At 44.5% G+C, this 26,747-nt stretch overlaps 1 protein-coding gene across 2 annotated transcripts in view; it reads left to right on the plus strand.

Moving 5' to 3' along the window:
* The window catches only part of DNAJC6 (DnaJ heat shock protein family (Hsp40) member C6), a 66,205-nt gene that overhangs the window by 30,161 nt on the left and 9,297 nt on the right, over positions 1-26,747 (plus strand). For both annotated transcript variants that reach the window (XM_075936171.1, XM_075936172.1), the window contains exons 2-13: positions 1,627-1,777; positions 4,604-4,653; positions 4,764-4,912; positions 13,234-13,356; positions 15,144-15,277; positions 16,533-16,727; positions 17,135-17,252; positions 18,027-18,106; positions 19,119-19,312; positions 19,420-19,500; positions 22,046-22,492; positions 26,033-26,185. In XM_075936171.1, coding sequence (XP_075792286.1) covers positions 1,627-1,777; positions 4,604-4,653; positions 4,764-4,912; positions 13,234-13,356; positions 15,144-15,277; positions 16,533-16,727; positions 17,135-17,252; positions 18,027-18,106; positions 19,119-19,312; positions 19,420-19,500; positions 22,046-22,492; positions 26,033-26,185 — 1,875 coding nt within the window. The remainder of the gene's footprint in view (positions 1-1,626; positions 1,778-4,603; positions 4,654-4,763; positions 4,913-13,233; positions 13,357-15,143; positions 15,278-16,532; positions 16,728-17,134; positions 17,253-18,026; positions 18,107-19,118; positions 19,313-19,419; positions 19,501-22,045; positions 22,493-26,032; positions 26,186-26,747) is intronic.

A 26,747-nucleotide genomic window follows, 5' to 3' on the forward strand; every position in this document is an offset into this window, starting at 1 on the left:
GAATTGCAACTTCACCTCCTACCCGTGCTGCAGCAGGGGATGGGGTGTTCCACTATCCCTTTCTTCAGTTAGATGGGAGTGGGACCACGGGGCCTGTCCCAGGATCGGGGCTGGAGACAGAACGTTGCGGCTAGATGAGTGCTGGGCCCCAATTGAGGTCTTATTGCTGCAGCCCTGGCCCCAGGAGCAGCCAAACCATCCCTGGACTCTGGCATGGGGGCAGCGGGGATGACCAAAAGAGCCATATTTGTGTCATGAGCCATAGGTTGCTGACTCCTCCATCATATTGGTTTCACAGCATAAGTTTATAACTGTGAAGACATGCCTTTTTATTATTGTTGACATTGCATAATGGGCCCTGGTCCAGATTGGGGCAGGGCCCATATGTTTATTCAGCAAACTGTATTAATTGCCCAAAGAGATTATATTTTCTTTGTCAAAAAGTCACAAACATGTCCCTTCTCCTCATCCCCTAATAAAATTGACAAGCCTGCCCTTGCTGACTTGAAAACAGATATTGCCAGGAACATATACTCTTGACTATCTCCACTCTTAAGATGCCCTGTTTGAGAAAAGGAATGTCTACTGCCTTCCCCTCTTGCATGTTGTGTGTGTATTAGGAGGGTGGAAGGCAGAGAATAGAAAAGCTATTGCTTTGTATTTCTCCTAGGAGACTAGATATTCAGGGATTGGTAATTGGGAGACAGAGCCTTTCATTTCTGAGATGCATTCAGGCTGGTGACTATGTCAGCTATGAAGAGAATTGCTGTCTAATTGTATTTTAACCTGTACAAAAGATTGTTGCCTTTTTATGGTAGAGAAGTCAGTTACAGGAAGGACAACCTTGATGGAAAGTGAATTCTGCTTTCACCTTGAGGGTTGATTGAGACAAAAAGTAGCATAGCTTGTACTGCTCTTGTCTATGCTGTGCCTAGTCTATAGACCAAACTTAATGACTCTTTGAGCAATGCATGACAATCCTAAGAAGTGCTGGGGCTCATTTCAGCTCTGCAGGAGGTGCCTGCTGAGGGGGAAGGGAGGATATCTTGGAGTTTCAGCCCCGTGGGAGGCACCTGCTCAGGCTTAGGGCTTCAGATGCTTCAGTTGCATTTGCTGCAGCTTCTTCCCAAGGATAAAATACCCCTCCCTGCATCTCCCTGCTGTTAGCTGTGCATGGAGAGTCTGTGACTAACATCTGGGAGCTTGAGAGAGGCCACTGAAGAAAAGAGGGGGAATGTGCCTGGGGTATGTGACTCAAAATGTTGAGGGCACAATTTATAGGTTCAACCTTCCCAACTCTTTCGGGTGGCAGTTTTATCTGGTAGAAGCTCCTACCCCATCATTCTGTTGCGGGGCAGAAGTTCCAAGCTCCTTCCCCTGTTTGGTAGGTGGAAAATTGGGGGCTGCAGTTTGGTCATTCCTTTGTTACAAACTGTCAGCCTGGTGCCTTGGCTAAGAGGGCTTTGAAATCCATTTTTCACTGGAGACTTCTGAGAATAGCCTTTTCCCTGATCTTAAGTAAAGCACTGGGCTGTGTTATCATGAGGCTAAACCAGAATGCCTAATGGCAGTATGTTTGTTATTCTGAATGAGTGACATCTCCGGCTGTGTGTTTTATTTTTTAAGGGGCATCCTCGCCAGACATGGAATCCACCTATGCAGGAGGCTTGCTAGATATGGTGAAAGGAGGAGCAGGGAGACTCTTCAGCAACTTGAAGGACAACCTGAAAGACACACTAAAAGATACCTCTTCAAAAGTTATGCAATCTGTTGCCAGGTATCGTACTACCAGAGCGTCTCCATGTAGGCAAAACCAATATTTTAGCTGCAGGATGTAAGTGGGGAGGAAACTATTTTGTCCCTAATTGGCATTGGACAAAGAGCCTGGGAAAAGACCAGTTTATCTAGAATACTTAAGAGTGTTTGTGACTTTCATGATTGAATTGGTCTTATAATTGGATATATTGTTTAAATGAAGTTAAGACCACCTAAAGCAAAATATGTAACCTTGGGATGAGTCAACGTCAGATCCTGAACTTCCTGGTGGGCCTTTCCTAGCCATTCTTTTCTCCAAGTCTCTCTTCCGCTCTGTTTCCCTTATGCAATCCCGCTTCTACCCTATGCAGACAGCTCCTCTTTTTGTTCCGATCCTTAAATCCATTCTTGAGTGCTATCTGTTCAGTTGACTTGTTGCACAGGCAGTTCGTCACTGCTGCTGACCACACCTGGACTATGCACTGTGCTCTGGTGCCGCCTTGTGGTGTGCTCTGTGTATTCTGGGCTCACCTGAGTTTGCAGAGCACTGCATAGCTCATGATCCTCAAAGAGGCTTTCAGGTGTCTGTGGAAGTGATTGACTATGGAGGGAGCTTAAAAATTTCCATTAGAAATTGGAATCAAGGTAGCTCCCACTAATGGAAAGTGGAGGATGCTCTTTTGAAAAGAAGCATGCAATGGGGTAAAGACAGCTGGATATAAAAATCAGAATAGTTCAAGCCATTGTTGGAAAGAAATATGGGTATGTCTACACTACAATGTTAGTTCGAACTAACGGACGTTAGTTCGAACTAACATTCATAGCCGCTACACTAGCGCTCCGCTAGTTCGAATTTGAATCTAACTAGCGGAGCGCTTAGTTCGAACTAGGAAAACCTCATTTTACGAGGATTAAGCCTAGTTCGAACTTACTAGTTCGAATTAAGGGGTGTGTAGCCCCTTAATTCGAACTAGTGGGAGGCTAGCCCTCCCCAGGTTTCCCTGGTGGACACTCTGGCCAACACCAGGGAAACTCTATGCCCCCCTCCCGGCCCCGGACCCCTTAAAGGGGCACGGGCTGGCTACAGTGCCCGTGCCAGGTGCAAGCCTGCCAGCACCCATCCAGCAGACCCTGCACCTGGCACGGCACAGAGCCACCCACCCGATGTCCCCCAGCCCACCCCCTCTTGCCGGGACCAGGCTGGCGGCTCCCGGGAGCTTGCCCTGGACCGCAAGAGGCGGGCACCTTCCTGGGCTAGTGCAGACATCGTGGACCTCATCCACGATCTCCGCACTAGGCACAGGAAAGTGGCCGTCTGGGGCAGGAGAGCTGCCAGCCTGGCCACCCAGGAGCAGGTGTGCATGAAAATCAAGGGGGTCCACTGAGACCCCCGACCCTGAGCCCTGAGCTTACAATGGCCGTCCTGGGTCAGACCAAAGGTCCATCTAGCCCAGTAGCCTGTCTGCCAACAGCGGCCAACCCTAGGGACCCTGGAGGGGATGGACCGGAGACAGTGACCAAGCCATTTGTCTCGTGCCATCCCTCTCCAGCCTTCCACAAACTTTGGGCAGAGACACCTCTCCTACCCCCTGGCTAAGACTACTCCATGGACCCAACCTCCATGACTTGATCTCACTTCCCTTTAAACTCAGTTCTAGTTGTAGCCTTCACAGCCTCCTGCAGCAAGGAGTTCCACAGGTTAACTATTTGCTTTGTCAAGAACAACTTTCTTTTACTAGTTTGAAGCCTGCTACCCATTCCTTTCCTTTGGTGTCCTCTAGTCCTTCTTTATGGGAACTCAGGAAGAACTTTTCTGAATGCACCCTCTCCACCCAACCCCTGCTTTTAGAGACCTCTATCCTGTCCCCGCTCCATCTCCTCTTTTCTAAGCTGAACAGTCCCAGTCTCTGTAGCCTCTCTTCATCTGGGACCTGTTCCCAACCCCTGATCGTGTTAGTTGCCCTCCCCTCTCCCAGCCTTTCTCTTCCCCTCTCCCACCTCCTTTTCCCAGTCTCCCCCAGTTTTGTTCAATAAAGACAGAGTCAATGTTGGAAGAAACGTTATCTTTATTTTGTACATCAATAAGAAGGGGGGCTAGGGAAGGGTAAGTGGAAGGAGGTGAGGGAGGAATGGGGTACGAGCCCCCGATGGGGAGGACTGGGCTGGCTCTGCGGGCTTCTGGGGGTGGAAGCTCTCCTGCAGCCCCCCGATTGCCCCCTCTCCCCAGATGGCAGCCTGCGGCAAGTGCAGCCGGGCGGATGGCCAAGTGGTGTGATGTGCCCAGTGTGGGTACTCCAGGCAATTCAAGCCAGGACTGCTTTGCAAGCGGGGCACCCCTTAGAACTGTCTGTCCGGGGTGGGGGTCGGGACCCTTTAAGTGCAGCCCTCGGCTAGCCTGAGACAGCATCTCCACGCTCTAAGTCCTCCTCTGATGCCCTGCCGGCACTGCTTCCAGCCATCCTTAAGCCCTGTTCAGGGTCCACTCAATGTGGACGCGCTAGTTTGAATTAGCAAAACGCTAATTCGAACTAGTTTTTAGTTCTAGACGCGTTAGTTCGAATTAGCTTAGTTCGAATTAACTAATTCGAACTAAGTTAGTTCGAATTAACATTGTAGTGTAGACGTACCCTATTTTAAAACTCTGCTTTTCATCTTGTTTAGACTTAACTATAGTATAGTATACTTAAGCATGGTAAGTAGTTTCTCACCTGTTAGCCATTCCTAACCAGAAGTGAGCTTTTGTGGAGAAACATTGTTGTCTTGGCTTCTGTATCCCTTCTGAGCTCAGTCTTCTCCTGTATGTAGGTGTGCATGTTAACAAGTGTCTTTCCTGTTTTCTTTCCTTTAGTTACACCAAGGGAGAGCTAGATATTTCTTATGTTACCTCAAGAATCATTGGTAAGTGTCAGTCACTTGTGTAAATGAAATCATGCTGTCTCTGGTACTGTATGAACCCATTTCTGAACCCTGTTATGGTCCACACTTACTCTTATGTTTGGTCTTGATAGTTATGTCGTTTCCTGCTGAAGGCGTTGAACTGGGGTTCAGGAATCACATTGAAGATGTGCGGACATTCTTAGATTCACGACATGCTGACCACTACACCGTGTTCAATTTGTCACAGAAGTCTTATCGTAGTGCCAAGTTTCATAATCGGGTAAGTGGTTTCTATTGGGTAACAAAGCCCATGATCGCAAACTTTGGGGGACCGACAGTTTCCTATATTTCTTGATACAGTAAATTTACAATAATCCGGCACCTTTAGGACCCAGGGGGTGCCAGATTATCAAATATGCCGGACTATTGGAAGGGGGGGGGCTATGAGGGGTCTGAAGTGCAGTGGGGGGGATGAGCCCTTCGGCACTGAGGGACCAACCCAGCAGCACCCCAGCTGCTCTGCCCTGGGATTCCCAGAGTCAGCCGCTGGTTAGTTTCAACAGTGGCTGAATCGGGGAAGCCGGGGGCAGAGCAGCTCCAATTGTCCAGCACTTCCGGGTTCCAGATGGTGCCGGACCATCAGGAGTGTCGGACCATTGGATGCCAGACCACTGGAGTTTTACTGTGTCTTGCTCAGAGGCCTTACAACACACGGGAACAGGCTGGCTTTAAAGACCCATCATGCTCCCTGGATTCTGGCCTCCTGTGGAGCCTCAAACAGCCCCTGGCATAAGTTAAAGCAACCTTTGAAGGATGTAACTGCACCAGAGTTTGTAATGGAAGACACGCTAGGGCTACTTACGTTGCCCTTATGCTGTTTGTGGCTCCTGTTCAGCTACGAGATTGGGGGTGGGCAAATACCAATCTGCCAGCGTTAGTTCCTGGCAGGCCACCACACCCCCATATTTACCTATTTAAAAGCAAGATCCCCTGAGTACCGTCTCAACAGTCTCACTTCCCCTCCCCCCCCCCGTGCTGCTGCTTCTATTAGAGGCGGGGGAGAGGGGGTGCTAAAGGGCACTGCTGCTGCAGGTATGGGGGATCACAGCTCTTATTGGCTGCAGATTGCCATTCCTGGCCAGTGGGAGCTGCAATCATCTGTATCTGTGGAGGTGCAGATAAATATAGTGGCAGCAACCCACGACAGGCTAACCCTGGTGATCAGATGCTGCTTTATTGCCCACCCTGTACTAGGAACTGGTGCAGGGGAGTGGGGAATAAGTACTTATTCTTGCCAAAAAATTCTGACTTATCAGTCTCTAAAAATTAGTGTAGTATAGGGTTGTTTAAAAGGTGGATATTTAACTGAGTAGTCAATAGGCACCCTGCTTAGTCCCAGCTCACACCAGGTTTGGGACCAAACCCTGCTGCGGCTCTGCACCTTAAAAGGCAGTCAGGGGGGTAGGAGGGTGAGAGCTGGCTGCCAGGCTCCTACTGCCTTTTAAATTGCAGAGCCACAGTGGGGTTTGGTCCTGCACCTGGTGCAAGCTGGGACTGAGCCATGTTGCCTGCTCAGCTGGCAGCAGCACCTGTCCATGAGGGGGGAGGGGTCCCAGTGGGAAGCTGGGACCTCCAGGAGACAGGGGCTGCTGCTGTGAAGCAGTCCATGTTCACGGCAGCCTGGCTGTGGACAGGAGCTGCTTTGTGGCAGCCGCTGCGCCTCCCTCTTTCCCCACTGCCTCTAATAGAAGCAGCAGTGCAGGGGCAGGGAGAGACAGGTGGCACTGTTGAGACGGTGTTTAGGGGTTCTGGCTTTTAAGCTAGCTCCTCCCCCCCCCATCTTGCTGCCTATGATACAGAGGCAGTAAGGCGGGGGGGGGGTGAATGCGAGTAGTCAACTCGACTACTCCCTTGGTAGTTGACTACTACCTTACATCCCTAGTATAGCGTATTGACTGAGGTGCACATCTCTTTACAATTGTAGTATGCATGACTGAAAATAGCTCTCGTATGCATTGCAACCAAACAGTGTAATACTCTACTAAGGCCTGAAAAGCAGAGGAGAATGCAATCAGCTACCTACTGATACTGTATGTAAGGAAGCTTCACTTCTCTTCTAGACAGAATTAAAAAAACCAAAGCAGTGAGAACTGGTATCCTAGCAAAGGTACTTCTAAAAAGTTTTCTTAAAATAAAACAACATACTTCTGGGTTGCAAAATTGTTCTTAGTTGCATAAAATCTTGATGCAGTTGGTGCAGGACCACCAATGGGGGGGCAGGGGAGCAAAAGAGGCAACTACCCCAGGGCTCAGTGTTTCAGAGCTGCTCAGGGCTCCCAGTCATCTCCGCCACTGCTGCAGTAGTGGTAGTGGGTGGAACTCCGAGTTCTTTTTTGATTATTGCTGCAGGGCGTGCTCTAGGCAGCACTAAGGGCTCATCTAGACTACGCTAGAGTGTCAAATGAGGATCATCTTCTGATCTCACTTTCGAAAGAGGAGCTTTTGAAAGTGAAAGTAGTTCAGATGCGGCTTTTTTGGCAACCCCCTTCCCTTGTTGAAAAGTCGTGTAAACCTCATTTTTTGAGGAAGAGTGGCTTTTTGACAAAGCGGGGGGAGGGAGGAGGGGACTTGCCGAAAAAGCCGTGTCTAAACTACTTTGACTTTCAAAAGCTTTGCGAAGTGAGATCCTCTTTCGACACTAGCGTAGTCTAGAGGAGCCCTAAAGGCTGTGGGGGAGAGGTGTTCCAAGTGACACTGAGGACTGTTTGGGGGCTGGCACTGTGTGCGCTCTGGGCCCTGCCATTTCCATCTGAGGCCCCGCCCTTTCCAGGAGCGCACAGTTCTCTCCGCTTCTCCCCCATGCAAGGGCCCATGGAGACTGTTGGCTCCTCTACATTGGTGACCACTTTTATTTTTTGAGAGCAGGAATATCTGGTGGCTAAAGGACCGGATTGGAAGTTAGCTAAGGGTTCTGTATCTGCCTCTGCTACTGGCTTATTTGAGAAACCATTAATATTTTCTGCCTTAGTTTCCTCCTCTGTAAAACCAGAATGATACTAGAGAAAAGTGTTGGGCTACAGTTAATTGAAGACTTGAAAACTTTTGGAGATGCATATAGATACAGAAGGTAGAAAATATCTAATACATAATGGTAGGAAAGTTTTGCTATCAAATGATCCTCCTCCTTTCTAGCTTGATCTTCCACAAAAGTGCAACAGTAATTACTAGATGTCACTTTTCATTGTGGGTAAGGTAATCTTTTGCTATAGTAGCTTAACTTCTATTTTTCAGATTTACAGTTGAGTCCATTTGCAGCCATTGTAGAGATCAGCCCTTCCATTTACGTTGATGCACACACTATGGATTTTAACACCAAAAATAGCTCAGTTTGTAAACTGGCTTTCTGTGAGGATGTTGCATGCTGTAAATGAATCGGAAAACCTATTAAAGTAATGAAAGTGCTTTTAATTCACTTTTGCTTAACAAATATAGATGTTTGCTGACAATGGAGCTGAGATAAGGAGTACTCAAACAGACTAACATCAGGGCTCTCATGCATCAGTGGGAGATGCAGTTGGATCTGTATTTTCAGCAGTTCAACTTAAAATACTTTAGTGGTATTGCTGCTGCATTTGAAAGAATGCTATAGGCAGAAAATAGAATTCATGCTCTTATTTAATACTGTATATGTTAACTACTAAGAATGACTAGTCATTTTGTTAGCTGTTGCCTCAAGACATGAGGAGAAAATGATAAATAACAAAATTTAGAGCCATTGGAAGAACAGAAATAATAACAGTTTAAAGTTCATTGGACTACTAAAGGGCTAGTCTTCTAATGACTTTCCTGGTGGTAGGTTGTCTGGCAGTTTCCCAAGGAAGCTGGAAGCAATTCAAAATAATAGTTGGTGCATTAAAAACAAGATGATGATACTGTCCTAACACTAGGATTTAAAAAAAAGTCCACTATATTTTAAAAGTCATATAAAACTTCCACTTATTTGTATATTGTGTTGAATTTCCTTAGTGATATTAAGGTAGCACTTCAAATAAAGGAAACTGCATAACATATACTTTAAAATTTCCTAATTACATATCTGCTTACTGCCCTCTAATTACAGACCAACTAAATGCATAATTATGGACTGCTTGAAATGCATATTCACTTTATAGATAGTAATGGCTTTTCAGAGCCGTTGCAGTCTGATGCATCAAGACTAGTTAAAAGCCATTTAGTTCATGGGTCATTGGTCATATTGACAGTAACAATCTCTCTTGGAGAACAGCAAAACACAATCGAGACTAATTACCTGCTTTCAAAAATCCTGGTGCAAAACTGTCTGGAAAAAATGCATTTCAGTTTGCCTGGTGATAGCCTAATAGAATGGCCTAACATACACTCCTTGTGCTTAATGCGAGCGCTCCCTAATGTGTGCTTATGTGCTATTGATCAGAATGACTATTTCTAACTATTGTACGTACATACATTGAGAATTGTGTTACAGATCTTAACTGCAGCAACAGGTGGAAAACAAATGGAAATGGAAAACATGCTTATGGGGAGTTCCAGCTTTGCTGTAGTGTAGTTCCTCTTACTAGCATTAAAGATTCTAACTAAATAGAATCCAAAATACAGAATTAATTGCTTAGACATTATGGGCAGAGTCTGAGTAAGATGTCTTGCCAAACTCATCTCTCTCTTTAATGCTTTTATATGATTATCCCAAGGAATTTTCCCATATTTAGGACTGTCTAACCAAATAATCTTTTCCTCTTCTCCCCCACCCCCGCACACCCCAAGCTCCATGTCTGCTTGGAGGGAAGCTGCCTGTCAGACAGAGTGAAACTTGGTACTGCAGCTTCCTATTAACATCTTTTTAAATGGCATTAATTTAAAAATAAGCCAAATGAAGAAATAGGTTTGTGGAAGGGTTACTGATCTGCAAGTTGGCAAAGCTCTGCAAACATTGTCCTTGAGACAACTGTGTGATTCAGAGAGTATGTGGATGAGGGATAGCTACAAGTACTTTGCTTATTTGTACAGCTAATGTTATGGCTGACACTTCAGTGACTGTTTCATACCCAGTTTCTTTCCACAGAAAATTACTTGTAAGTATTAAGAGATTGCTGTAGAAATCAGATCTGTCAGTACCTAGAGTGCAAGAATTAATGTTTACTAATTAGGCACTAGTGGCTTGATCTTCCAGGTTGCTGAGGTCTTTTAAATTCCACTCCATGAAGTAAATGGGAGCAAGAGATGCTCAGCACCTTTTGAAAACCAGGTCCTAGCTTTAAGAACTAGCACAATGTTTAAACCTGTGACCAAGGGAAGGACTTGCTACCAAGTAACTGGTTCCAGAGGTAGCTGCATTGGTCTGTTTTAGCAAGAACAACAAAGAATCCAGTGGCACCTTAAAGATTAACAATTTTATTATAGAATAAGATTTTGTGAGCTGCAACATGCTTCATCAGATGCATGAAGTGAAAGACAAAGGAAACGGATAGTAGGGATACAGAGATGGGAGTGTTAAATCACAGCTAATTTAAGCTAATTTAATCCGGGTGGAGGTGGATAAGAAGGTGAGAATACCTAAAGTGGAAAATTCCTTATGGTCACGAGTGAGCCATTCTCAATCCCTATTCAGACTAGGGATGTTAAATATCGGTTAACTGAATAATCGAATGACCTCACGAATTCTTATCGGTTAGTCGACTATTCTGTAGTCCCTTAGGGCGGGGCCAGCAGCAGCGAGGGGTGCCAGGCAGGAGCCAATCTACGAGGGCAGCCAGTTTAAAAACCATCTCCTCTTGCAGACCAGCTGCTTGTTGCCTTATGCTGCTGCTCCTGATAAAGAAGCAGCAGTGTGGCAGCAGCCTCTGTCTGCAAGGGGACGGGGCCTGCCTGAGCTGCACCCAGCATGAACTGGAACTGAGCCAGGCTGCCTGCCTCCTAGCTCCTAATACTCATTAAATGCAGAGCCACAGAGGGGGTAGGTCCCACACTTGGTGTGAGTCAGAACTGGTTGGGTGGGGGGCAGGAAGGAGAGGGAAATGTGTGTAGTCTATAGCATTAACTTATAAACTTTTGCTTATCAGTTAATCGACTATGCTATTATATCCCTATTCAGACCCATTCTGATGGTGGCAAATTTGCATATGAATTCCAGCTCAACTGTTTCACCTTTCAGCCTGTTTTGAAAATTGCCATCCTCATAGTTACAGTCTTAGATTTTTTTTTCTTTGTGTCCAGGGAAGCTAAAATGTTCTCCTATTGATTTTGGTATGTTACTGTTCTTGATGTCTGGTTTGTGTCCATTTGTTCTGTTGCATACAGACAGTTTGGCTTGTCCAGTGTACATGGCAGAGGGGCATTACTAGCACAAGAAGGTATTTATCATATTAGATGTGCAGGTGAATGAACCTTTGATGGAATGGCTAATGTGTGTAAGTCCTATGATGGTGTCACTAAGCTAGATGTGTGGATGCAGTTGTCAACGGGATTTGTTGCTAAGATTGGTTCTTGAGTGAGTATTTCTGTTGCGGGGGTGTGTGGTTGGTGGTGAACATAATATGTTGTAGCTGGAGAAGAGGGTTGCCTGAAAGTGAGATTTGTTTTTTGACTTTGGGAAGCAGGCTAAGGGATTGTCATCTAGGATAGACTGTAGATCCTTGATGATGCATTGAAGAGGTTTTAGCTGGGGGCTGTAGACAATGGCCAATGATGTTCTGTTGCTCTCTTTGTTGGGTCTTCCCTCTAGTATGGTACTTGCCTGGCTCTGTTGATCTGTTGCTTCCCTTCCCCAGGTGGGTATTATAGTTTTAAGAATGCTTGATCATCCTGTAGATCATGGGTTCCCAAAGTAGAGGGCTGTGAAGAAATTCCCGGGGGGGGGGGGGCGGCACAAGGCAACCAAGCCCTACCCCGGTCAATCCCATCCCAAGTTTTGCTGCTATTTTTTTGGGAGGGGGGGGCGTGAGAGTTTCTCAAAAATCAAAAAGGGGGCGTGATGCCGAAAAGTTTGGGAACCACTGCTGTAGATATTTGTCTCTGAGGGACTGGAGCAAATAGGGTTGTTTAGGGCTTGACTGTAGCAGTGGATCATGTGATGTGTTGTGGATGCAAGCTGGAGGCATGTAGGTAAGCGTAGCAGTCAGATTTCTGAGAGAGGGTGGTGTTGATGTGATCATCTTTTATTTGTATGGGCATGCCCAGGAGATGCATCTCTTGTGTGGAGTGGTCCAGGCTGAGACTGGCAGTGGGGTGGAAATCGGTGGAATCCTTCAAGCGCCTGCTTCCTAGAGGTCCAGATCAGGCTGGGCAAAATGTGGCCTGGGGGCCGTATCTGGCCTGCCTAACTCTTTGATCCAACCCACGGACTGCATCTGGCCATTTTCTATCCTTATCCTGCCGCCCATACCACCGAATTTCCAGGTGGTGGCTTAGGTATCAGGATCCGATTTAAATGTCTCATGGCTGCTGGTCAGGGTGCTACCCCGGCAGGGGCCAGAGCTGCAAACCCCTTTAAATGAGTCACAGCAGCCCATGGCAACGCAGTAGTGGTGGGGTTAGGAGCCATGAGCCTTTTTTCTGTGGTGTGTTTTTAAATTCAAAGTCTCTGGCCCCAGACAACTTGCCCCACCCCTTCCAGGGTGGAGCCAGTCCATGACTACACTGAAGGATTTATTAAATGGCTGTGCCCTGTGAAAATTATTGCCCACTCCATTCCAGATGATGTCATTGATGTAGCTCAAGTAGAAGTAAGGTACTTGGGGACGAGAGTTGAAGAAGTGTTATTCTAAGTCTGCCATAAAAATGTTGATGTACAATGAAGCCATGTTGGTATCAGTAACAGTGCCACTGACTTGAAAGTATAAGTTGTCACCAAATTTGGCATGGTTGTAGGTGGGAACAAAGTCACAAAGCTCAGCAACCAGCTCTGCCATGGCATCCTTGGGGATACAGTTCCGGTCAGCTTGTATTCCATCTTTGTGTGGAATTTTGGTGTAGAGAGCTTCTACATCCATAGTGCCTAGGATGGCGTTTTCTGGAAGAAAATTATAATTTCCTCAGGAAGTCAGTTGTATCTTGAAGATATCTGGGAGTATCCCTGCTACATTTCTCCTTTCTTTCACTTCATGCATCTGATGAAATGAGTTGCAGCACACGAAAGCTTACGCCATAAGAAAATAGCTAATCTTTAAGGTGTCACTGAACTCCTTGTTTACAATGTAACTGCATAATCAAAGCACAGCAATTTGATCCAACTCTTCCTTGAAAAGAGTTCTGAGCTTTAAATGATTTCGAAGGATGATCTGAGTTGCATGCTAAATATTTTAAATCCATTTTAAAATGTATTGTCAGGGACGAAATATCAATTTCACATTATGAACAAAAAAATCCTCTTCTCTTGCCCTTTCTCTAATTCATGCCTCCCTCATTAAGCAGAATTATGCATTAGAAAAGACGCTGCAGGGGTTTAAAGTGCGTAATTTACCTTGTGTGGAAGGGACCTGATTTTTTTTCCCTGTCAAAAAGGATCATGAAAGTGCCTCAATTAAGGGGATTATGAAATTTATTTTTCTTCATGGTGTGATCCCTTAGGTATCTGAATGTAGCTGGCCAATGAGACAAGCACCCAATCTGCATAATCTCTATGCTGTATGTAAGAACATGCACAACTGGTTACAACAGAACCCCAAAAACGTATGTGTCATCCATTGCATGGTAAGTCAGCCAGTAGCTGCATTTGAGAAATCTCTACTTGTAAACTCCTTGTGTCCATGACCAGCAACAAAATGCATCATTGTACAAGAATACAATTAAGTAAATCCATAGAGAAGAATAAGCATTATACAATCTGTGAATATGCAAAATTCTAAGATTAACATAAAGAGAATTCAAATTGATTAAAGCTAAAATTGCCTTTAATCTTATATGTATTTGATCACCTAGTTTGAGAGACCTTTAATACCCAACAAAACAGCCGATGTTTCATTGAGTGTTGTCATGGTTTGTCATAACTACATAGGCCATTTCTAGTTGGGGGGTGGGGAGGAGGAAGGAAAAGAGAGCTTTAAGAATAATTATACTTACCATTAAAGTATGCGTCTATTCTGAAAATTCTCCCTGCAACAAGAGGGACATTTTACCCAGAGCTGCTTCATGTGAGTATTAAGTCAGTTCTACCAACTTACATGGAAAAAATAAGTTTGACACTTCCTCCAGGTAGCTCTGCAAAGTCAACATACCTGAGGAAGATGAGTGTCATTACATACATATTTGTTAACAAAGTAGTATATCCAAGGCCTTGTGAGGGCCATATTATTGCACACATGTTGAGGACAGCTACACAATCATGCTCTTATCTTTTGGAACCTTTACTGTTAATGACCAAGAAGGTGTTGTGGTGTTTAACTTTTGGAGCTCAGATGGACATTCAGGGCTAACAGTTTGGGCAGTAAAAACTTTGATATAGGCAGATTTCATTTGTAATCCCCTGATAAATATTAACCCAGGGGCCTCCAAGTGTCAGTCTCAATTTGAGTATAGTTTTACTATGAAAAGCAGAAACTTATAAATCATCTAGGCAAGTTGTGTCCCAACCCAAAAGACTCTAACATGACACAGCTCCAGAACCTGTTAAGTGCACAAATTAATGTGTCAAAGGGCCTTTTTTCTCCTTGACCTTCTATCTTCCCCATCTCCCTGTAACTAACTTGTGCAGCCACAAATGATAGGCAGGATACTAATATGGGGCCCTCTTCAGCCAGGTACTTAAACCAGTGATTAACATAAAGCATGCAGTGATGATGTTGTACCTGTTTTTGCCCCCAAGGTATTAGGAAAACCAGGTGGGTGAGATTTCTTTTATTGGACCAACTTCTGTTGGTTAGAGACAGAAGCTTTTTGGCTTATAGGTAGCTGTAGCCCTGAAGAAGAGCTTTCTGTAAGCTCAAAAGATTCTCTTACCAATAGAAGTTGGTCCAATAAAAGATACTACCTCATCCACCTTGTCTAACTTAAGACATCTTAATGGCCCTATTGATTTCAAGCAAGTGTCCATATTTAGCAGCATATGTAGGCCTGAGTTTGGTCTGGGTTGGCAGACCCTGTGTCAAGATAGCCACTGAAGCAGTTTTTTGAAATAGCAAAATGTAGTGAACCCAAGTTATGCAGTTTATTTTAATACTCCAAACCAAATTACTAAAATGTACAGTAAAAGGTCCAGTCCAAAGACAAGAGTTAGTTATGGGCCTTCAAAACTTATGTGAATCTACTCTTGTAATGGACAAATAGTTGAATAAGTTTAAATCAAGTGTATTGACTTTGGTGCTTTAACTTCAGTCATTACCATTTGAACCAGAGTTTCTAGTCTAGACCTTCCTCCTGTAGTTGTAATACTGCCATGTCATTGAAATCTTGCTGAGCTGTACTTTTTAAATATGTGGACTATCTTTTCCCTTCAATTAAAAGGATATCTCTGATAGGTGCTCTTGCATTTTATCTGACAGGATGGTCGTGCAGCATCAGCAGTTCTGGTCAGTGCAATGTTCTGTTTCTGTCATCTCTTCTCTAGTCCAAATGCAGCTATTCAGTTGCTCAACTCAAAGAGACCAGGAATAGGACTCTGGCCATCCCACAGAAGGTATAGTATGTTAGTCAGGAAAGCACTATTCAACATAGTCAAATTCCTTAGGTGACCAGGCCTGGGCCCTGCAAACATGCCTATGAGTGGTCCCATGGAAGTCAGTGGAGCTACTTGTGCAACATGCTAGTCTGAGTAATCTGGGTCTAAAGTATTAAACAAGGAGTTTGGAGCATGGAATGTTTGGGATTTAGTCCTATCATGTCACCATCACCAGAGCTTTGTGGCCCTATTGGGATCCAGGGCCAGAGCTTTGTGGTGAATGCTGATTTCCTCAAATTGTGGCTAAGGGTTAATAGATGAAAGCTATGTACGTTCATGATGGCTTTATACCTTAGCTGAACTTTTTTTTTCTCCCCAAGTCTGGGTTTAATTTTGTTTCAGACGTCCCCAGAATGAGTCTGATCAGAAACTTGCTTTGTAAAATGCCTTGCTTGCAGTTGGTTTGTCTTGCAACAGAAGAATATCTTGTTTGCAGGCTCCTGCAGAGTAAATCAGAAAAATGCAGTGATAAATATTTAAATATTTTTTAGGAATAAGGGTTCTTGCGCAAAAGGGGGGTTTTGCGCAAAAGGCACCATCTACACAGCACTTTTTTGTGCAAAAACCTCTTCAGCAAAAAGGATCGGAAGAGAATATGCAAATGAGTGCTCCATTTGCATTTCCTTTTCCGGAAAAAGTTCATAGTGTAGCCGTAGCTTTAGTCGTGTTAAGCTGAAAGCCACGTTGCTGTATCCTGGTAAGCTTTGGAATTGAATCACTATTTTTTCTGTTGGAAAAGTGCAGTTTAACATCATTACAGAAACAACTTTCCAACCCGCTTAGCTGGAGCTAAATTAACTTTCCTCTATGGGTAAATCTACACTGCACAAAATACCTGCAACTGTGAGTCATGGAGCCCATCTTTTTGCTACGGTGCTCAAAAATGGGGTTACCATCAAAGCCGATCCAGCTGAACCCCATTTAAGGAATTTGGGACACACTGAACTGGGGGGGGAAAAAAGTGCTGATCGTTAGGACTGCTGATCAGACAATCCTGCTACACTGAGTCTGTAGTCCTGGGCTCTGAGACTGCCTGCACATTTTTTTATTGTTTTTATGTGCTTTTTTTGCAGTATAGATCTGCCCTAAGATATTAGTGCTTTAAAAAATGCAGAATAGGTATGTAAGCATTTTATGCCAGACTTGAAAAACAAATGTCATAATAGATCACTCTATGATGGGATCATGTGGTGATGGCTCTCTTTTGTTCCAGATACCTAGCCTACATTTGTGATCTAATAGCAGAAAAACCCATCCACCCTCACTGCAAGCCTCTTACTATAAAATCAGTCTCCCTCAGTCCCGTCCCCTGTTTCAATAAGCAGAGAAATGGGTGTCGTCCCTTCTGTGACATTCTAATTGGAGAAACCAGAATCTTTACAACCTCCCAGGAATACGAAAGAATGAAGTAAGTTACTATGGCTTTCTGTTATTAGAATGGTTAAGAAACCTCTTTTATGATGTAATATGTTTAATTTCCTATACTCTGTATTTTTTCCTGATTGTAATTGATTTGGGTAAGATAATGCTACTAGAAGTGAAACTATTATTAGAAAGCTGATACCTGGTATTAAAACTCAGTGCCAAGTTTGTCTGTATTTCTATCATGAGGGACTGGGGTTTAATCCTGGCATATTTCAGCACTACATTAGTAGTTCTATATGAACTATATTAGTGTTTCAAATGACAACGAGCAAGAGAGACTTCTATTTGCTAATTATGGCCTGAGTTTTGAGATTATGTATTTTAAGCCCTAACTTTTAATGGTACTACTGAAATGATCATAAGGGATTTCTTCCTGATTTTGTTTTAAAGGGAATTCCGTGTGCAAGAAGGGAAGGTCGTAATCCCATTAGGAGTCACTGTTCATGGAGATGTTGTCCTTTCTGTCTACCATATGAGATCAACCATTGGCGGACGACTTCAAGCAAAAGTATAGTTTGGTCACCTTTTGATAAGCACAGCACACACTCACTCACACTGAGTGAGACTCCCCCTGGCACTCAAAGCTTGAGGTGGAAGGAGCGGAGTAACCATGACCCCAAAGTCTTAAGATTTTGGGCATCTGGGAGTGATACTCAGAGTAGGCAGTGACAGTGCTGATGGCTCCATATGGAGGGGGCCAGGCGGAATTCTTCTATCTGCTAGACTGCAAAGACCTGAAAGTCCCTTTACCAGTTACCAGCTTGAAGTAAGAGTCCCCTGGACTCCCTAACTTGCCACTTAGGGAAGATGTTGGCAACAAGCTAGTATCTCCACATTCCTAATGCACCATTTTGTCATCCTCAAGGCGGTCTGGGTTAGAGTGGAGCCTCCATTTGCAGGAGGAGAATCCCCACATTTTCTCAGGATTAGAACAACAGAGATTTTAACCCACATAATGGTAACATAGTTGTCTAAACGGATATACTGAAATAAAACTAAGACTTCTTGAGAAAGGAGAGCAAAGGGACGAATGTTCACTTAGCACTGAGATGTTCAGAATTGCATGCCGGGAAGGAGGGTGGAAGATAGAGAAGGTGTTGCCTGCTGGGGGAGGGAGGGAGGGACTCAGGTGATGACCTAATAAGTCTTTACTGCCTGCTACATCATTTTATTTGCTTAAGTAGTAATGGTTAGTGAAGTAGAACTGTATGTCTCATAAAGCAAGTTAGTTAATTCACTTTAAAAAGTGTAAATTTTAATTTTGTGGGTTTTTTTTTTTTAGATGACAAACACACAGATATTCCAAATTCAGTTTCATACTGGATTCATAGCACTGGGAACAACTATATTAAAATTTACAAAGTAAGTATCTCTTAATCAGACCAGCTGCCAGTGCTTCATGCAAACTTCAGCATATTATCGACATACAAACAACCTGACTATCTCTGATAAGCTTGATAAAGTAACCAACATGTGCTGGACTACAAATAGAGCATACCTATAGCAATGGCTCTTCTAGGATCTGCTGCTTGAGTGGCTTTGACAACATGCAATGGACTAAACTGTTAGTTTTTTATTCCAGTTCCTCCCAAATACTTGTTCTGAGGTGCCTAGGAAATGGGGCTTTCTATAGGACCATCTTTCTTTTATTTTGGGGGCACTATCTCTTCTCTAGGTACAATTCAGGGATTCTCAAGCGACATAATGGGCAGATGCCAGAAAAAATACTTGAGCCTGTTTGTGCTGTTGTTTAGCTCTAATTTTACCCTTGTGTCCTTTAAGAGCCCAGTAAGCAGTAGAAGTGTTGGTAATGCTTCCAGACAATATTGACCTCCTGTGGTTTGACAAATGGTTCAACCTGTGTTTGATTTTTTTGGGGAATGGGGCCCTAGCTCACATCTAGCTTATTGCAGTAGCAAACTAATTTGGGTAACTGATTCAACTTCATTATAAATGATGAAGCATCTCTCTTCAGGAGGAGTGTCTATATTTTCAGCTGCAGATAGCAGCACAATCCCTCAACAAATGAGGTTAATTTGTTTTTTAAATGAAGACTGTTAGGATGGAGTGAGTTGAGTCTTTAGAGTACAGTTTTTGCCCTCCTGTTTTTCCTTCTTTGGGCACTAACAAAAGAATAACTTAGTCTATACTTTGCTGACTGACGTGTTACTACAAGATGAATCATTCAGTTGTTTGCTTCATCCCCTGCCACTTTGCTGCTGTTTGAATGCAGTTGAAAAGATGCTAGAAGTGAATGGGGAGAGTGGAAAAATGAATAACATGGAGGTACACAGGTTAAAGGCTAAACTTTTTATGTCTGCAAAAAAAAAAATTACCTTGCTACTTTTAACTGAACAACTTTGTCAACCTTTAGACCTGAACTGGATGCATGTGATTCCCCAGACAAATATCCCCAACTATTTCATGTTACACTGGAGATAGAAATAGACTCTGCTGATAGACAGACTGACCTGACGCCTCCCTGGGAGAACTTCACAACAAAAGACATCAATGCAAGCATTCTCTTCTCCTCTCACCAGGAGCATCAAGATGCTCTCGCCTTGGCAGGTGAGAACTGCACTGCTTTGTGCTTGTTCTTCAGCTTCTAATGCTGACATTGCCTTTTGCTATCTTGTGACTTCCTTCTATCCTGGTGTGTTGGCTCTGTCTTACAGGTCGAGGCCCTGTTGATGCACCTCAGGATAACCTAAAAAACGTTGGACAGGGGGCATTTCTCTCCTCTCTCAGCTGGCAAGGTACTTGGACTTGGCCCCTATTTTCAGCCAAAATATTGTTAAAAAAGGTGTGTCTTGTTTTTAAAGGATGAATGTGCTAAAGGAAAGGCTTGGCTTGGGATCCTGGCTGCTTATTATGCTCCAATTTGAGTTAAAATCATAGAATCATAGAATAGAATAATAGGACTGGAAGGGACCTCAAGAGGTCATCGAGTCCAGCCCCCCTCCCTCAAGGCAGGACCAAGCTCCACCTACACCATCCCTGACAGATGTCTATCTAACCTGTTCTTAAATATCTCCAGAGAGGGAGATTCCACCACCTCCCTTGGCAATTTATTCCAATATTTGACCACCCTGACAGTTAGGAATTTTTTCCTAATGTCCAATCTAAACCTCCCCTGCTGCACTTTAAGCCCATTACTCCTTGTCCTGTCCTCAGAAACCAAGAGGAACAAATTTTCTCCTTCCTCCTTGTGACACCCTTTTAGATATTTGAAAAACCGCTATCATGTCCCCCCTTAATCTTCTTTTTTCCAAACTAAACAAGCCCAGTTCATGAAGCCTGGCTTCATAGGTCATGTTCTCTAGACCTTTAATCATTCTTGTCGCTCTTCTCTGTACCCTTTCCAATTTCTCCACATCTTTCTTGAAATGTGGCGCCCAGAACTGGACACAGTACTCCAGCTGAGGCCTAACTAGTGCAGAGTAGAGCGGCAGAATGACTTCACGAGTTTTGCTTACAACACACCTGTTGATACAACCTAGAATCATATTTGCTTTTTTTGCAACAGCATCACACTGTTGACTCATATTCAACTTGTGGTCCACTATGACCCCTAGATCCCTTTCCGCCATGCTCCTTCCTAGACAGTCGCTTCCCATCTTGTATGTATGGAACTGATTGTTCCTTCCTAGGTGGAGCACTTTGCATTTCTCTTTATTAAACCTCATCCTGTTTACCTCTGACCATTTCTCTAACTTGCTAAGGTCGTTTTGAATTATGTCCCTATCCTCCAAAGAAGTCGCAACCCCACCCAGTTTGGTATCATCCGCAAACTTAATAAGCGTACTCTCTATCCCAATATCTACATCATTGATGAAGATATTGAACAGTACGGGTCCCAAAACAGACCCTTGAGGAACTCCACTTGTTATCCCTTTCCAGCAGGATTTAGAACCGTTAACAACAACTCTCTGACTACGGTTATCCAGCCAATTATGCACCCACCTTATCGTGGCCCTATCTAAGTTATATTTGCCTAGTTTATCAATAAGAATATCATGCGAGACCGTATCAAATGCCTTACTAAAGTCTAGGTATATGACATCCACCGCTTCTCCCTTATCCACAAGGCTCGTTATCTTATCAAAGAAAGCTATCAGATTAGTTTGGCATGACTTGTTCTTCACAAACCCATGCTGGCTATTCCCTATCACTTTATTACCTTCCAAGTGTTTGCATAGGATTTCCTTAATTACCTGCTCCATTATCTTCCCTGGGACAGACGTTAAACTGACCGGTCTGTAGTTTCCTGGGTTGTTCTTATTCCCCTTTTTATAGATGGGCACAATATTTGCCCTTTTCCAGTCTTCTGGAATCTCCCCTGTCTGCCATGATTTTTCAAAGATCATAGCTAAAGGCTCAGATACCTCCTCTATCAGCTCCTTGAGTATCCTGGGATGCATTTCATCAGGACCTGGTGACTTGCTGACATCTAACTTTCCTAAGTGACTTTTAACTTGTTCTTTGTGAATCCTATCTTCTAAACCTACCCTCTCTCTGCTTGTATTCACTACGTTAGGCTAGAAAGAGCCCACGCACCTCAGCCCCCACCACCCCTTTCATTTTTCTGAGGGAGTAAGCACAGTGACCACGCTATCCATGCAATAGTCTGACTGAGGTAGTCCATAATCTCAAACTCAAAAACATTGATTCCAGCTGCTAGTATAAATTAAGACTGTTTTAAAATACATGCCTCTTCCAATATTGCTGTTTCTCTTACAACATCCCTTGGCACCTTATATGACTGTCTGGGGGGAAATATTCTGTGCCTGCCATTGGAGGGCTGGTATTTCATGGGACATAATGGTGTAAGAGAACATGTTCTGTATTACCATAAGTCTCCTTGCAGTATCAGTGCAACCTCATGAAGGAACCCCACATGAAGAATCCCCCTTTTACCAAACTAAAAAGTTAAAGCGGATTAAAGTTAGTGATGATTTCATTAAAATGCATCTACATTGTTGCCCTTGCCTTGTGTTTGAGTCTCTGTAAATAAAACGTGAGATAAATGAGTCTAAGCATCACATCTGGACCTAGGAACAGCTAATGACTTGACAGAGCCTGGATGAGAACAACTTCCCTATCAATAAAGCAAGGCTATTTCCTCACAGGGTGGAGAGATTGGGATTTAAGATAAATTAAGCCCTTCCATTTTCAATTTAGCTGAACCCATGTGATATGATACTTGCTGCTTTTTTTTTCCATGGGAGGTTAGTAAACTGCTTGTATGTAAGAAGCTATAAAGAACACATAGCTAACACAAATCCTTTTTTGGTCTCTTAGATCAAAAATCTGACAAAGGCAGTTCTCACCCCACTTCTGAGGATCGGGCAGCACTAGTGCACGAGGAGAGTGAACAATCAGATGATGAACTCTTATCCCTTTCGAGTCAGCACAGCAATGCTAGCAGTGACAAACCCCACGGGACTCCAAAACACAGCAAAAAGCAGCAAGAGGCTCCAGCTCCACCTCCGCCTGAGGATGTCGACCTTCTGGGTCTAGATGGTAGTCCTATGAGCAAGACTTTCTCCTCTCAGTCCACTGCTCTCCCTTCTAACTCAGACTTGCTGAGTGATCTGTTTGGGGTCGGTGGTTCCAGTGCCCCCAGCCAAGGTGGGCAGGCAGCTTCTGAGGATGTCTTTCATGTGGGCGGGACCGGATCGGCACAGTCCACCCCTCGACGTTCTGCAGCTTCAGCATCTCCATCTCCATCCCCAAGAGTAGGAGAAGGTAATACTTCTGAGCCTAGTGCCTGACTTGATACACATGTATCCTATTATTCCAGGGTTACAACTGTTGAATGAGTCTTTGTGCTATTGGACTCGTTATGGAGGTAATGGACAAGTGAGACTCTATATGGGGAGGGATTTGGAGTATCTGAGAGGCCTGCCCCCCTGTCCCTGTCCCTCCCAAAGGCATTTTGCACTACATAGAGCATCACTTTCTGAGGAATCTCAAATACTGTAGTTTTCAGTAGTCCCTGCTAATGCATACATTCTTCTTCTCCGGTGAAGAGACCTGTTCATTACACTTCTTTTCAGGTAAGTTCGTTATATTGGTGATATTCAGTCAGGGCCGGACTTAAGGGTGGGCTAGCCGGGCAGCTGCGCAGGGCACCAACCTATGGGGGTTAACCCCCGTAGCACCAGCCAGCAGCACCCTTCCCTCCTCCCCCCCCCCCCGAGGTTGCAGGGCCCTGCATGGCCAGGCGTAGCCCGCCCCGGGCTGTGCACATCGGCGGTGGCTGGGCCAACTGGGAAGCGCATGTGCTGTGTGTCTACCCATGCGCCCTGGGGGCGGGCCCACGTATGGGCCCTGTGCCCGGAGGCAGGGCCGCAGGTCCTGGGGGGCGGGCCTGTGCATGCGTTGTGTGCCTGGAGGCGGGGCCATGCACCCCGTGGGCGGCACCACGCACCTGAAGCCCAGGGAGCCAAAATTTCTTGGGCCGGCCCTGCATTCAGTATTTGGTTTTTGTAGGTTAATAGTCTCCTCCCACCAACGCAACAATTTTTAAAATACTGTGAAGCAAAGGTAGAAAGAGAATGTTTTAGAGTTCATAAACCTTACAGGGACCCAGTGTCCAACTCTAGGAAATTCTGGATTCCAATCTATAAAGACTAGCTGCTGCTACTCATAACTCTCCAGTTAGTGGAATGCTACAGAGTCTGGTAGGCTGGTAGGCATGTGTTCTGAACTACCAGCTGTTGGCTTTATGATGTAAATGGACCTGTATAGCAACATCTAGATTTCAACTTCTTCATAGTAGCTCAGGAGGGTGAGGAGCTGTGGTTGTGGTCCATCTCTAGTTTTAGAAAACAAGGCAGAAACATACACGTGAATTATCTCTTCTTTGAGCAGGCAAGTACTGAAACATTAAAAATATTCTCGCCCGCCTGCTTGCTGAAAACGTACAAGGCAAACTGTTCGGATCAGAGGTTCTCAAACTGTGGTCTGAGAGTTCCATTTAGGTGGTCCATGGATGGTTTCCTAAGTCGTATACCTGGGCAGTGTCATGTGGGAAAATGAATGGCTGTCCACCTAATTAGTGGAGCCATGCAGGTATAGCTTCACTAATTAGGTGCTTTGATGCTGGAGAAGACGCGCATGTAAAGTGAAGTGGTGGCTCTGGAGGTATAGGGAGTAGATGTGGGGGACCTGTAGTGGAGTATTCGGGACATGTAGGGCTGGAGAGGCCAGAAAAAGAGGTGGCTTTTGCCAGCTCCAGGGTTGTGGCTAGGGATGTGAACGCATAAATGGCTAACTGGTAAGCCTGTTGAAAGCAGGGCTGCAGACGGGAGCCTGTGTGCTTTGGGAGCTGGCTTAAAAGCCAGCTCCTGGGGTGTACCGGCTCCCAGGGAGTCTGCTGCCACCCTGCAGCTGCTGCCTCTGATACACTGAGCATTGATAAGTTTACCCATAGGCTGTGTGGGAGGGGGACCATGCTCCTTGGGGAGGAAAGAGACAGGAGGGGGACCATGCTCCTTGGGGAGGAAAAGGAGGAATGGAGGATCTACAAAGGAAATGATCAAGGCAGAGTTTCAAAAGCCCAGATTGGGGAAGAGTCTCTGAGAAGTGGTTAATCAATGTTAATTAATTACGTGGAACCTCCAATCTACCTTGATTGCAAGCTTGAGAGGAGCTATTTCAGATCACTAAGTACTATGCTTAAATTGCAGCATGTCCCTGCTGTGGGTGGACACTTGTTTTAAGAGAGAGCTGTAAAGATCAACTTCTCCTCTATCCTCTTAAAGAGAAATACTATTTCAAAATCAGTGTAAAAAAAAAAAAGTATGTTAAAGGCTGGGACATTGGTGCGTGTGTGGTTTTTTTTTTTTTTTTTTTTTTTTTTTTGGTCATCTTATCCCGCAACTTTCAGTCTTAAACCGGTTAATTGAAACTAGTGATAGCATATGTACATCAATACAGAACTGAACTCCATATATTGAACTTCCTTATCCTATTTTCCCCCTCTGCAATCACTTAGTACTGCTCTGAGTCTTAATGCTGTGGTGTTTAAAATCCATTTGTAGTGCACTAGATCAGAACTGTTTAAGACTGGAGTAGAGTTCACTGTAGTAATAGCCACTAACGGTGAGGTTGTCATAGCCAGTTTTTGAAGATTCAGAAGTCAACTAGGATAAGGAATCCAATGTCCTATTTTTAGAGTGGAAACTTTATTTACTAGTGCACAGAGAAGGGCTAGGAAGGGAGTTCCCAGATGAATAGGTTGGGCAGAATGAGGAAGACAGGTGAGAGAGCTAGGTTGTGTAGGACCTTAAAAGCAATTATAAGAACAGTAATTCAATGTAAATGACATATAACTTCTCTAGCATTCAGTGTTCACAGCTCAGGATTGTATTCTATAATCTGTTCTGTTACATATTTTGCATGGTCAGATTAGATTGCTCCCCTCTTTCCTTAAACTTTGTTCTTTGCTGCTGGCAACTTCTTGTAGAAATAGCTTTAGAGAAGCACAAATGCCCTTTGGACACTTCATAATCTTGGAGACATCCTCTGGGTGTCTTCAAAACATTTAGAGAACTTCTAGAACTCCCCTTTTTATTTCTCAGGAAGGGGAATAGGTTAGACAGACTCATACACCAGGTTTTTGGGCTGCTCACTGACTTCTCCACACTGTGTGCCAGTCAGAAATTAGGAAGGTGTGTTATAAGCGTCCCACTTCAGCTGAAGTGAGGAGCAGTTCTCCTCCTTGGCTAAGACAGGTGGGATGTGTACCTGTGTTGCCATGGATGTGTCCCACAGAGCCTAGAGTTATAGCGGTTGGAATACTTTTAAATCTCAACTATAAGCAGGCCCCACAATGGGGGAGGAGGGGCTAAAGGTGATCCCACAATGGCCGGGGACAATGGGCGGCCATTGCCTCAGGACCTGGCAATTCAAAGAGGCCTGGGGCTCTGGCCACTGTGCACCAGGCCCTTTAAATTGCTGCTGGAGTGCTGGGCCATGTGCTCCAAGCAGCACTAAGGGTTGGGGGGTTGGCACGCCATGCTCTGGGCAATGCTGAGGGCTGACTGCCCTCAGCCTTGCCCCCTCCAGGAGTGCAGAGCAGGACCCCCCCCCCCCTCCCACACACACACATTGCCCAGGGACCTCTGCTGGTTGAATCTGGGTGTGCACCCTACCTCCTGTTTAGTGTGGGTAGGAATTAGAAATGATGCCTACTTGTTTTGAGGAGACTGGATCTAATCCAGGCTGACAGGGAAAGTATGGTGTGAGCTGGAGAAATTAACATCTAATGCATTTTTACAGCAACTGCCTTTGACCCATTTGGAACTAGCTCAAAGCCATCTGGTCCAGATCTACTGGGTTCTTTCCTTGGTTCATCAAATGCTACTGGTGATCCTTTCCTTCAAGCAACAAGAAGTCCTTCACCTACAGTGCACAGTGACCCTTTTCACATGGGTAAGAAACTCAGTGCCTCATTTATAGTATTTAAAACAGGTGCTTATACAATAATGGTGAGGGAACAAGCCATTAATAAGCACAAACATACTTATCTCTGAAATAATGACTAGAGTATAGCTGCTCAATGGAGAGAGAAGAAAGGGCTTTCAGTTCCTAGATTTCCATTTTATTTCTCATTTGAATCCTGTTACGCTCCTAATCCGTACTTAATTAATGAACCATTTCTGCATATGAAGAAATGAGACCGCTAAACAGCGATGCCTGCTTGTATATGCATGTGTTTGAGGTCTGATATTAACCAATTTATCATTAATCATACTAAATAAGGCACAGCACACTAAGCCTGGTAAATAAAATGCAGGTCTCTTAATGTTTTTAGTCAGGCATCAGTCATCCTGGATCTAGATTTCTGATGGTTCTTTTCTTCATATCAGATTTCTTGTTGGGTTTTTTGTTGAGTCTGTCAGACTTATCCTAAGCTTTGTATGCCTAAAGAAAAGGAAAGGGCTTTTGTGCAACCAGCAATCTCTCCTCGTACTGCTCTTCAATCTGAGAATCA

Source organism: Pelodiscus sinensis, chromosome 9 (assembly GCF_049634645.1).
Source record: "Pelodiscus sinensis isolate JC-2024 chromosome 9, ASM4963464v1, whole genome shotgun sequence".
Lineage (NCBI taxonomy): Eukaryota > Metazoa > Chordata > Testudines > Trionychidae > Pelodiscus > Pelodiscus sinensis.